Source organism: Cervus elaphus, chromosome 23 (assembly GCF_910594005.1).
Source record: "Cervus elaphus chromosome 23, mCerEla1.1, whole genome shotgun sequence".
In the NCBI taxonomy this organism is placed as follows: Eukaryota; Metazoa; Chordata; class Mammalia; order Artiodactyla; family Cervidae; genus Cervus; species Cervus elaphus.
The window spans coordinates 50,376,046-50,390,070 of NC_057837.1; the positions used below are offsets into that span (position 1 = coordinate 50,376,046).

Sequence of the window (14,025 nt, forward strand, 5' to 3'; positions counted from 1 at the left end):
ATATGTGAACCGTGAACTTCCAGATGTTCAAGCTGGTTTTAGAAAAGGCAGAGGAACCAGAGATCAAATTGCCAACATCCGCTGGATCATTCAAGAAGCAAGAGAGTTCCAGAAAAACATTTATTTCTGCTCTATTGACTATGCCAAAGCCTTTGACTGTGTAGATCACAATAAACCGTGGAAAATTCTGAAAGAGATGGGAATACCAGACCACCTGACCTGCCTCTTGAGAAACCTATATGCAGGTCAGGAAGCAACAGTTAAAACTGGACCTGGAACAATAGACTGGTTCCAAATAGGAAAAGGAATACGTCAAGGCTGTATATTGTCACCCTGCTTATTTAACTTATATGCAGAGTACATCATGAGAAATGCTGGGCTGGAAGAAGCACAAGCTGGAATCAAGATTGCCAGGAGAAATATCAATAACCTCAGATATGCAGATGACACCACCCTTATGGCAGAAAGTGAAGAGGAACTAAAAAGCCTCTTGATGAAAGTGAAAGAGGAGAGTGAAAAAGTTGGCTTAAAGCTCAACATTCGGAAAACTAAGATCATGGCATCCAGTCCCATCACCTCATGGGAAATAGATGGGGAAACAGGTGAAACAGTGTCAGACTTTATTTTGGGGGGGCTCCAAAATCACTGCAGATGTTGATTGCAGCCATGAAATTAAAAGACGCTTACTCCTTGGAAGGAAAGTTACAACCAACCTAGAGAGCATATTAAAAAGCAGAGACATTACTTTGCCAACAAAGGTCCATCTAGTCAAGGCTATGGTTTTTCCAGTGGTCATGTATGGATGTGAGAGTTGGACTGTGAAGAAGGCTGAGCGCCAAAGAATTGATGCTTTTGAACTGTGGTGTTGGAGAAGACTCTTGAGAGTCCCTTGGACTGCAAGGAGACCCAACCAGTCCATCCTAAAGGAGATCAGCCCTGGGTGTTTATTGGAGGGACTGATGCTGAAGCTGAAACTCCAATACTTTGGCCACCTGATACGAAGAGTTGACTCATTGGAAAAGACCCTGATGCTGGGAGGGATTGGGGACAGGAGGAGAAGGGGACGACAGAGGGTGAGATGGCTGGATGGCATCACCGACTCGATGGACATGAGTTTGGGTAAACTCCAGGAGTTGGTGATGGACAGGGAGGCCTGGCGTGCTGCGATTCATGGGCTCACAAATGGTCAGACACGACTGAGTGACTCAACTAACTAACTAACTAATGGTAAAAGAAGAGTAAGTAGGTGCCGTACTGGCAAGGTTATTACTGAAATGATAAAGTTTGGAATATAAGTTCTAAATGGGAGAGAAAGAAGAAGAAAATAGGTGGATTTAACTAAAGGATGGATGGGAGTGTCTATGATAGTTTTTCCAACTTGATTTGATTTTTTTTTCAAACACCCCACCACTTAAGAGTCTCCTTTCTTGGTCAAGTACAGAAATCAGACTTTCTTCCAAGCCTCTAACATCAGGTCCATCAACATAATGATTGCACTGAAATTCCTGCTGATAATTTGAATGTCTTCCACTGAATTCAATAAAACAGAAATAAAATCAAACAAAGGGAAAAAAGAAATCCAGGACATGCTCATATAACTAGTAGAATATCTCCTTGAAATGTCTATTTTAACCAAATCCAAAGCCTTAAATTCTTTTGCACAGCTTGTAAACAAATGTTAGTGTGTGGATTCGATTTATGTCTTACAAAAAAAAAGTGTTGTCAGGTTGAGGAGGAGGCATGACAAAGGTTTATTTTGTAGCAATGGAATCACCACTGCTTAGTTAGATGAACTTGAGTGATGGTTTTCCATAGTAGCCTCCCAGCGCTTCAGTTCAGTTCAGTTCAGCTCAGTCGCTCAGTCGTGTCCGACTCTTTGTGACCCCATGAATCGCAGCACGCCTTTACCAAATATTAATGTGCTGAATTTATTACATTTGAGCTCTGAAATGAAAAGCAATCATCTGTGACACACGTGTGTGGTACATAGAGCAGTAATATACTGTGGACTACATCGAACCTGAAGCAAATGATATTGTGTTTGTGATGTGGCAGGCAAACTCACTCACATTCTGAGACAGCTGAATGACTCTGATGGACTCTGATGGACTCTGGTGTCGCTCCTCTCCACAGGTATCTGCTTTCTGCAACAACGCATAATATATAGGGGGTATTTATCAATAATTCTTTCAATATATCTGTATAACAGAGCAAATAGCCTAAATCTGGAAATTCTGTTTACTTTGATGAAACAGAGCAATTATTTGAACCAAGCTAAATTATAGAGGGAAAAGATTACAAGGGTTAGACCAAAAAAAAAAAAAAAATACAAGGGAAAAGTTTCCTTTTCTTCTCTGGAGAGCAACATGAAGGTCAGCATTGCGAAGGGTGTTCCACTGGGACTTTCAGGCAGGTGTTAGGATCAAATGTAGGAGGTATAGGTAATACATTTTATAACCAAAAACATTAGCATTTTCCTTAGGAAGCAGACTGCATGTGAAATTAACTTTTGCCACAGATCTAGAACAGAATCTATGTCACAAGGCTAAAAATGTAAATAATTAGAGGACTAATCCTTTCATAAGTCATATATATAGAATGAATCCTTAAGGAAAGAAAGGACACAATTTGCTGAGAGGTAGGAACCACAGAGCATGGATAAATTTATTTTGAATGAGTTTTTATTCACACTTTGAATTCTCTGCATCCAGAGAGGGTAAAAAAACAAATTTAGGCTATACTGGGATTGGGCTATAATTTCTATGGCTTCGAGTCTGTATATATAACTGTGTTTAATTAGTTTTGCAGGGAGATTCATATCTAGGTTAGATGTGTTGTGTCAGGATTCAAAAGAATCGATGACTTAAGGATGGCTTCATAGCCATAGACTCTAGAATGTCCAAATCTTGTTCTACAAGTCATGTAGACTTCCTTGAAGAATTTCTGAGGACACTGAAGAAGGAAAATTAGTAGAATGGGAATCAAAATGCTACTTTATTACTAGCTGATTTGTTGTTGCTCAGTTGCTCAGTCGATTTCAACTCATTGCAACTCCATGAACTGCAGGTTTCCCTGTCCTTCACCATCTCCCGGGGCTTGATCAAACTCATGTCCATTGAGTCAGTGATGCCATCCACCATATGATCCTATGTTGTCCCCTTCTCCTCCTGCCTTCAATCTTTCCCAAAATCAGGGTCTTTTCCAATAATACAGCTCTTCGTATCAGGTGGCCAAAGTACTGGAGCTTCAACTTCATCATCAGTCCTTCCAATGAATATTCAGGGTTGATTTCCTTTAGGATTCACTGATTTGATCTCCTTGCAGTCAAAGGGAACTCAAGAGTTGTCTTCAATATCACAGTTCAAAAGCATCAATTCTTCAGCACTGAGCCTTCTTTATGGCCCAACTCTCACAGCCATACCTGACTACTGGAAAAGCGATAGCTTTGACTGTACAGACCTTTGTCTGCAAAGTAATGTCTCTGCTTTTTAATATGCTGTCTAAGTTTGTCATGGATTTTCTTCCAAGGAGCAAGTGTCTTTTAATTTCATGGCAGCAGTTACAGTCCACAGTGATTTTGGAGCCCAAGAAAATAAGTCTGTCGCTGTTTCCATTGTTTCCCCATCTATTTGCTGTGAAGTGATGGGATCAGATGCCATGATCTTAGGGTTTTGAATGTTGAGTTTTAAGCCAGATTTTTCATTCTCCTCTTTCACCTTCATCAAAAGGATCTTTATTTCCTCTTTGCTTTCTGCCATTAAGGTGGTATCATCTGCATATCTGAGGTTACTGATATTTCTCCAGGCAATCTTGATTCCAGCTTGTGCTTCATCCAGCCTGGCATTTTGCATGATGTGCTCTGAATAGAAGTTAAATAAACAGGGTGACAATATACAGCCTTGACGTACTTCTTTCCTAATTTGAAACCAATCCATTGTTCCATGTCCAGTTCTAACAGTTGCTTCTTGACCTTCATACAGGTTTCACAGGAGGCAGGTAAGGTGGTCTGGTATGCCCATCTCTTTCAGAATTTTCCACAGTTTCTTGTGATCCACACAGTCAAAGGCTTTGGCATAGTCAATGAGGTAGAAGCAAACCTTTTTCTGGAATTCCCTTGCTTTCTCTATGATCCAACGGATGTTGGCAATTTGATCTTTGGTTCCTCTGCCTTTTCTAAATCCAGCTTGTACATCTGGAAATTCTCAGTTCATGTACTCTTGAAGCCTAGTTTGAAGGATTTTGAGCATTACCTTTATAGCATGTGAAATGAGCACAACTGAACTGTATTTTGAACATTCTTTGGCACTGTCCTTCTTTGGGATTGGAATGATAACTGATCTTTTCCAGTCCTGTGGCCACTGCTGTGTTTTCTAAACTTGGTGGCATATATAGCACTTTCACAGCATCATCCTTTAGGATTTGAAATAGCTCAGCTGGAATGCCATCACCTCCGCTAGCTTTGTTTGTAGTCATACTTCCTAAGGCCCACTTGACTTCGCACTCCAGGATGTCTGGATCTAGGAGAGTAATACACCATCATGCTTATCCAGGTCATTAAGATATTTTTTGTGTAGTTCTGTGTTTTCTTGCCACCTCTTCTTAATATATTCTGCTTCTGTTAGGTCCATAGCATTTCTGTCCTTTATTTTGCCTATCTTTGTATTTAATATTCCCTTGGTATCACCAATTTTCTTGAAGAGGTCTCTAGTCTTGTCCATTCTATTGCTTTCCTCTATTTTTTGCATTGTTCACTTAATATTTAATAGTAATTAAAATTTCTTATTAATTAATATTAATATATTTAATATTAATTAAACATTCAAACATATTATAAATATATTAATTAATATTGATTAAATATTCTTTAATAGTCTCAAGTTCAGTCAACTTGCCACTCCTAGAATTTTTCAGAGGAAGGAGCGACTACAGAGATCAAAAGAGAGCATTCAATGTCTACAGAGCAGACAAAGTTGAACTTACCCATTATTTTACATTATTAAGTGCCCTCTCAATAAGCATAGAAATCCAACTCACATTGTGCATAGAAAATGCATAGGCAACTAGAAGTATAAATAGCCAATGAAACTTTTTAGAAAAAAATTTTAGAATTAAATTTAAAACAATGAGCAATGATATCTTTTTGCCTCTAAAACTGGGAATCTGTTTATACAGATTATAGAGAATTGCCACTTTTGTGCAATTTGGTCTGAGATCTTTCAGGCCATCAATTGGGCTAAGACCACGATGAAGTTTAGAAATTATCTTGGCATTTATTCATTCATTATGCAAATGACTTATTGAGAATCTGCTATGTCCCAAGCACATTGTAAGATATCTACTTCTCACAGTGTTTATGTACAGGACAGACATTACAAAAAATAGATATACTAACAAGTGTGTGCTTTTTAATCACTTAGTCATGTCCGACTCTTTGTAACCCCATGGACTGTAGCCCACCAGGCACTTCTGTCCATGGAATTCTCCAGGCAAGACTACTAGGGTGGGTTGCCATGCCCTTCTCCAGGGAATCTTCCAGACCCAGGGATCAAACCCAAGTCTCCCAAATTGCAGACATATTCTTTACCATCTGAGCCACCAGCGAAGCCCTATACTAACAAGAGAACAATATAAATCACAATTTTGACAAACACTGAAATATAGTTATATGAATTTTAAAATGCCATACTAAAGGTAAGTTGAGCAGTGCCAGATTTCTGGCAAAATTTCCTACTGTGCACCTAGCTATAAAGCTTTGAATAAGGAAGTGTTTACTAGGTAAGGAAAGGAAGTAGCTGGTAAATGTAGTAACATGTACAAATAATACAAGGAAAAGAAGGGAATGTAAAATGTAAAGGCCAGAGTATCAATCAGTGTAAACTTTCCTATGTGACTGTAACAAATAACTCTAAGGTCTCAGTGGTTTGAACCAACAAAGATTTATTTCTCACTCACATTTCATAACCACTGTGAATTGACTTTGCTCCAATCAGATCTGCTCCTTGTTCTCCTCACGGGGGAACTCAGTCTGGCCAATGTGGCTAGAGTTTAGAGAGTAAGGGAAATACAGGCCAGAGTAAGAAAACCTGTCTTTATCTTATTAGCAGTGGAGACTCACTGAAGGCTTTATACTTTGAGGAATGTTTTCCTAAGGAGAAAAATCAAGTAGTTATGTAAAGCTTGATCTACAAACTTGCTTACCACACTAATATTTATTAAGTTTTTTAAAAATATTCAACCTTAGGTTATTATTTTTTTTAAAAAATGGATTCTCTGTATCTTTGTGATGAAATGCCATATAACCAACAAAGACAATGTACTTAGGAAAAATATTTTATTAAATGAAAAAAATGCATAAGATATAGTATAAAATTAGATCCACCTATTTTTTAAGTGATTCCCAAGTGACATAGTAGTAAAGAATCCGCCTGTCAATGCAGGAGATACAAGACACATAAGTTCGATCCCTGGGTTGGAAAGAGCCCATGGAGTAGGAAAAGGCAGCCCACTCCAGTATTCTTGCCTGGAAAATTTCATGTATGGAGGAGATTTGTGGGCCTCAGTCCATGGGATAACAAAGAATCAGACCTAACTGTAGCACACACACAAACACATTTTTAAAGTACCGTCTATTGAATATATATGTATAAAAACTTTGACGGATATATGTATGTGTGTGTATATATATATATATATAAGCAATTCTCATTTGATATAGGATAATGGTTTGCTTGCTTTTCACATTTGTTGTTTTCTTTCTTACTATATGTGCTTTATTTATACGCTAATTTTCTGCAAAAAAGATTTATTCTTTTTCAGAGAATTTTAAAAATTTGTCAGGACCTTATTTGCCACTGTTCAAAAAAATCTTTTTCTTTTCTTTTTCCATGGATAAATATGATTAGACTTCTTGCTAATCTCTTGTAAAGTATGTGAAAGTTAACATGTTGTTCTTGTTGTTTCTTCAATTCATCTAAATGTTCTGAAAACATTCTGTTTACATTACCACCAGTTCAAAAACTGTTTCTAGTAAGAGAAGTTTTAACATTTGTTCTCATCTTAGCAATTACCTCTTGCCATGAGCACCACAACTCAAGTTTTGGGTTCATAACCAGATGCCCTGGGGCAATGAAATGGCAAACTGTTAACCTTTCCAAAGTAACCAAATATCCTTTGGTAGTCATTCTGGAGTCTAGTCCAGCACCACAACTTGCTGCGCAAGAATGACCTCATGAGAACCTGTTCTGCATCCACTTTTTTGACGTTCTTTTGGCTATGGTGATAGAATGATCCTAACTGCCAGTAATGGATGAAGAATAATACAGCATATGTACCACTGATGCCATAAAAACAGCACATACATTGCTGAAGAACAGGCTGCCTTATTTTGCGTTCTTATTCCATCACTGGACATATTACAGCAGTAAACTCTGACTTTTCAAGGAAAACTTTGGTGTAAAAACTCAAACCATATTTCATCTCTGCTTCAGTTTCCAAAAAAAATAAATAATCTATTTGACCAGACTTTGCAGACGTTGGCCAAATGTTGGCCTGAGCACTGAGTGTATACCTAGATGGGTTAATCCATCTGACACAATTGGGTTACCACAAACTGGGCCTTACATGAAAGGTCTGAAGCAGTTTAAAGTCAGCCTGGGGCACAAGCACTCCACTGGGACGTGTGTTGGTGAAACAGCAGGTTTGTACTTTTGCAAGGATTGTTTGGCAGTTTTGTTGTAAATAAGCCTGTTTTCATTTTTCAAAGGAAAAAAAAAAAAGATAAAGAATGAAATAAGAGTCGCATTACAATCCCTGAAACCAAGCATTTTATTTTATCCAAAGTACTGTTTATGAATTCCCATACGTGGAGCCATTGATGTCTGCCATTTTGGCCCTTATAATTCTTCACATTTTAGATACAAAGAGGCACTTCTGTTTGAACTGATATTTCATGATATAAAGGAATCTGGTTTGGTTTTTCTTTTTTAATGCAAGCTGTAGTAGGTGCTTCTTGTCACACAGAGATCTCTTATTTTGGTCTGGTGAATGGAGGTTGGATTTGAAATAAAACTGAAGTCAACACACAGAGTATTTGCTAGACAGAATAGCAGATCACATTTGCTAAATAAAATCTTTTTTTGAAAATGGTGTCTGAATCTACTTTGGGAGATACAAAATATCTCTTTACTTAGACATGCAACAATAAAGTAACAGATTTATATGTGGAAATATTCCCAACAAGTGCTAATCAATTATGGAAGAAGAAAATGAAAGTTCGAATCAATGTGGAAAATAATAGCTGGAGAAAGCATGTCTTCAATTTCCATTTCTATTTTCTTTCATTGTAAGAAAAGAGAAAAAGAATGGGAGGAAATATCAAGAAAAGATAATGATTAGATCTATCAAAATTTTATAGTTACTTAGAGGCTACTCTGGGAAAGCATAGATGTCCTTCCTCTAGTTTTTTTGGTGTTTTTTTTTTTTTTTTAAGTATAAATCCCTTTGCTAAAACCTCAGAAAAGTAAATTAAAATAGGCGAAGCCCAGCCTATTGCTTGAGAGTAGGTAAGTTTGTCAGCATCTAGTAAGAAAACCAAGACAAAGCCAGATTTGGGTCTGAGGTCTGATGCCATTAGGAAGTGGACAGAATGCTATAATCTAATTATACTAGTGGAAGTAAAATAAGGGTGTGTCCAGATCAGATCTCAGGAGACCCCAAATGGCACACCAAACTCTAGAGGGCAAATGCAAACAATAGTGAGTGCTGGGTCTTAGGAGTTAACAAGATGAGTGATGGGAATCAGCACATATACACTGTCTTCAGTGGTTATTCAACTGAAATTCTGGTAAGGATTAGATTTTCATCCTCATGAGCATAGCTCTATAGACCTACAAAACACAATACCCCAAGTTCATGTCACCAAACACGGTGGTTATAGTCAAGTTTCACTTATTTTTTTTAATTCCTAGTACCTGTTTCTATTCAATAAGACTAGCAGAGAATCCCCAAATTTTCTGAGCTTGTCAATTACATGTCTGTCTAATCATGGTCCTTCCACTGACCTAAACTAGTCAAACTCTCTTGTTTTATAAAACTGCTTTAGAGCATTACTTACATATTTATAGTCATAATTTCAAATGAATTATTTGGGGGATCTTATAATTGTAGTTTTACATTTCTAATAATATCCCCAGTGTGTATGTAAAAATAAATCTAAAAATCTTTCATGTGATAACACCAATGAATAATTTCAAGAAAGCCCAACTCTCAACTGTGAATTTTTAAAAGAAGATATAAAAATTCCCTATTTTTCTTAAAATCTTACCAGCTAGCCAAATAGTTTCATAAAATCAGAAACTCCAAGTTGGAAGTTACTTAGGAGGTTATCTGGCAGTTTTGTGTCCACAAATTTTGGGCACTCCTGTCCAACTCTTTGTGACTCCATGGACCTGGCCAAGTTCCTCTGGCCATGAAATTCTCCAGGCGAGAATACTGGAGTGGGTAGCCATTTCCTTCTCCAGGGGAATCCTCCCAACACAGGGATCGAACCTGGGTCTCGTGCTGATTCTTCATCATCTGAGCCACTAGGGAAGCCCCTCCATCAAAAACAGGATCTGTATTCTCCTCTTCTGCATCCATGTAGGCTTCTGACTCACAAATACACCTACAGTGCTGAAAATGTGATGCTGCATATCTTCTGAGGCTACACCACAAGGGGCAATGTGGCTTCTCTTGTGCACTGGGACACATGTTTTGATGTTCCTGAATCACTATGTATGAAGTCCAACTACCCTGAAGCAACCATCAAGTGAGGAAATTAAGGCCATGTGTACATACTCCAGTTGGCAGCCCCAACCAAGCTTCCAGCCAGTTGCCAACAAAACCTGCCAGCCAGGTTAGCAAGTCATCCTAGACATTCAATCCTAGGATTCAGTCAATACAGAACTTCTTATGATTGCAGTTGGTTCAGATGTGTATAATCCCAACAATCTCACTACTGAGCATATACCATGAGGAAACCAAAATTCTACATGACAAACCCCAAGTGAAAACTGCCTGTGAAGCACTTCTGAATTCCTGACCCATCAAAGAATTAATGTAATAAAATTTGTTTTTACTAAGTTTGGGGGTAATGTTGTTGTTCAGTTGCTAAGTTGTGTCCAATTATTTGCCACCCCATGAACTGCAGCACACCAGGTTTCCTTGTCCTTGACCATCTCCTTGAGTTTGCTCAAACTCATGTCCATTCAGTCAGTGATTCCATCCAGCCATCTCATCATCTGTCACCCCCTTCTCTTCTTGCCCTCAATCTTTCCCAGCATCAGGTTTTTTTTGTTTGTTTGTTTATTTGTTTGCAGTGAGTTGGCTCTTTGCACCAGTTGGCCCAATTACTGGAGCTTCAGCTTCAGCACCTAGTCCTTCCAGCCAGTCCTTCCAATCAGCGTTGATTTCCTTTAGGATTGACTGGTTTGATCTCCTTGCTGTTCAAGGAACTCTCAAGAATCTTCTCCAGCACCACAGTTCAAAAGCATTAATTCTTTGGTGCTAAAGATGCCCTGGAGAAGGAAATGGCAACCCACTCCTGTATTTTTGCCTGGAGAATCCCAAAGACAGAGGAGCCTGGTGGGCTGCAGTCCAAGGGGTTGCAAGAGTCAGACGCGACTTAACGACTAAACCACCAACCACCACAGCCTTCTTTATGGTCCAACTCTCACATCCATGCATGACTACTGGAAAAACTATAGCTTTGACTGTATGGATCTTTGTCGGCAAAATGATGTCTCTGCTTTTTAATACACCATCTAGATTTGTCATAGCTTTTCTTCCAAGGAGTAATTGTCTTTTAATTTTGTGGCTGCAGTAACCTTCCACAGTGCTTTTTTATGCAATGGTAAATAACTGGTATGCCATCTGACCCCAAAATCCACTCTGGGATAAAGATTTTGGATTAAATGACTCTATTTAAAAGGGTTCTTCCTCACATGTTAGATGTGTTTTGGATAACTATTTTATTCCTCATCTTGTACAAAAATCTTCATCCATTTAATTTCACACTAATATTTTAGATTAACTTTCTAGTTCACCAAATTTTTTCTGGCCTCTTCAACATGAAAGCTTCCCATGTAGACCAAAGAACTCTGCATATATCTTCTCGGACTTTTCTCCTACAGAAAAATATCCTTATTCTCTCAGTCTTGTCTCAAAAGATTTAATTTTCAGAATTCTCTGTCCTCTGAATGTACTCTGATTGGAAAAGTCTGGCTTAAAGTATAATGGGAGGATTTTGACACTTTATTCCATAAGTCATCACACTAGAACAGTATTTGATAAAATTGTTTTTTCTATCCCCTTTATTGTCCTAGACACAATATTTCATTAATGCAACTCAACAATTGTGCAGTGTATTTTTCTAATAGCTACATAACACTATTGGCTTATTTTATGGTTGTCATCAAATGGAAGTCCCAGAACTTTGCCATCTGCACTGTAGCCAAGTCAGCTCATTCTCATGCAGCTGATATTATGAACCTAAACAGACCTTGAAATTTGTTTCTGCTTGATTTTGTTTCACTGCTTTTGGACCAGTGTGTCTCTGTCAATTGGTATCACTTTTATTATCAGGTTTGTCATTTATTTTCAGTTATGCACCCCACTTATGTATCTTCACTTCTAAAACTCTATCAGAATTATCAATGGAAACATTGAGCCAATAGGTAAGAGTGTAGACTAGCTGCTGCTGCTGCTGCTGCTAAACCACTTCAGTCGTGTCCAACTCTGTGTGATCCCATAGACGGCAGCCCACCACCCTGTCCCTGGGATTATCCAGGCAAGAACACTGGAATGGGTTGCCATTTCCTTCTCCAATGTGTCAAAGTGAAAAGTGAAAGTGAAGTCGCTCAGTCGTGTCCTACTCTTAGCAACCCCATGGACCGCAGCCTACCAGGCTCCTCCATCCATGGGATCTAGGCAAGAGTACTGGAGTGGGGTGCCATTGCCTTCTCCGTAGACTAGCTAGTCACATTCTATTAGAAAATTACAGAATTATTTATAACACATAGTAGACATGTGTTTAAAATAAATATCACTAAATATCAACAATTCTATCACTCAATACATGCCATAACCACCATGTATTTGCAAAAGATATTGTCAGATGTGGCTTCCCAGGAGCATCAGTGATAAAGAATCTGCCTGCAAATGCAGAAGACGCAGGAGACACAGGTTCAAACCCTGGATCAAGAATATCCCCTGGAGTAGGAAATGGCAATCCACTTCAGTTTTCTTGCCTGGAAAATTCCATGGACAGAGGAGTCTGGCGAGTTACAGTCCATGGGGTTGCAAACAGTCAGACACAACTGAGTGAATGAACACACACACACACACAGTCAGATGTATTGCTGTAATAGAAAAAATTGAATTGCATTTTATCCATGGAAGTTTCTGTTCTCCAGAGATTCTAACAAAATGGGAAATCATATGTATTTAGCATGATTTATCTTGAGTGAATGGAAGTTAGCTAGTTCCTAGAGATTATCTAGGGCATCTTCCAAAGGCTCATAAACTATATGCATGACTATTCATTCAAGAATATTGCATTAAGTTAATAAAGGAAAGGCAATAAGTCACATAATTCTTTACCACCATTTTTAAAGTGAAAATATAATGTTTCTAGTTCAGATTGATGTCAAAAATCTTGTTCTCTGGTATTTCTTAAAAATTAGAATATAGCTATCTTATATATCAGATAATATTTACTCTATGAAAGAACTAATTAATAGATGACTGAAAATATAAATGAAATATTTCTTGATTTAGTTTTATTTTCTTCATAAAACATCATTATATGAGGTTAACATTCATTTATTGTTCATTTTATTTACAGCTGTCAACCTCATGTTCATGGGTGCAGATCTATCTACCTTTCTCAGTATTTACAATGTTTAAAATAGTATCCAAGGCAAAATACATTCTATGCACAATATACTGCATAGAGATATGGTGAATTAAGGAATAAGAATGAATCAGTTTTCCTTTAAAAGCTAGAAATAAAACTACCATATGAGCCAGTAATTTCACTACTGGGCATATACCCTGAGGAAATCATAATTCAAAAAGACACATGCTGTTCTTTTGAAACATCCCACCCTCACCTTCTCCCACAGAGTTCAAAAGTCTGTTCTGTATTTCTGTGTCTCTTTTTCTGTTTTGCATATAGGGTTATCGTTACCATCTTTCTAAATTCCATATATATGTGTTAGTATGCTGTAATGTTCTTTATCTTTCTGGCTTACTTCACTCTGTATAAGGGGCTCCAGTTTCATCCATCTCATTAGGACTGGTTCAAATGAATTCTTTTTGACGGCTGAGTAATATTCCATGGTGTATATGTACCACAGCTTCCTTATCCATTCATCTGCTGATGGGCATCTAGGTTGCTTCCATGTCCTGGCTATTATAAACAGTGCTGCGATGAACATTGGGGTGCACGTGTCTCTTTCAGATCTGGTTTCCTCAGTGTGTATGCCCAGAAGTGGGATTGCTGGGTCATATGGCAGTTCTATTTCCAGTTTTTTAAGGAATCTCCACACTGTTTTCCATAGTGGCTGTACTAGTTTGCATTCCCACCAACAGTGTAAGAGGGTTCCCTTTTCTCCACACCCTCTCCAGCATTTATTGCTTGTAGACTTTTGGATAGCAGCCATCCTGACTGGTGTGTAATGGTACCTCATTGTGGTTTTGATTTGCATTTCTCTAATAATGAGTGATGTTGAGCACCTTTTCATGTGTTTGTTAGCCATCTGTATGTCTTCTTTGGAGAAATGTCTGTTTAGTTCTCTGGCCCATTTTTTGATTGGGTCATTTATTTTTCTGGAATTGAGCTGCAGGAGTTGCTTGTATATTTTTGAGATTAATCCTTTGTCTGTTGCTTCATTTGCTATTATTTTCTCCCAATCTGACGGCTGTCTTTTCACCTTACTTATAGTTTCCTTTGTAGTGCAAAAGCTTTTAAGTTTCATTAGATCCCAT

General features: G+C 38.0%; 1 protein-coding gene across 1 annotated transcript in view; it reads right to left on the minus strand.

The window, feature by feature from the left end:
- Positions 1-1,759: 1,759 nt before the first annotated feature.
- Positions 1,760-14,025, minus strand: part of HAO1 (hydroxyacid oxidase 1) — a 124,560-nt gene continuing 112,294 nt past the window's right edge. Inside the window, exons 9-10 of the mRNA XM_043884672.1 lie at positions 2,070-2,144; positions 1,760-1,944 (exon numbers count right to left, since the gene is read on the minus strand). Coding sequence (XP_043740607.1) covers positions 1,915-1,944; positions 2,070-2,144 — 105 coding nt within the window. The 3' untranslated portion in view covers positions 1,760-1,914. The remainder of the gene's footprint in view (positions 1,945-2,069; positions 2,145-14,025) is intronic.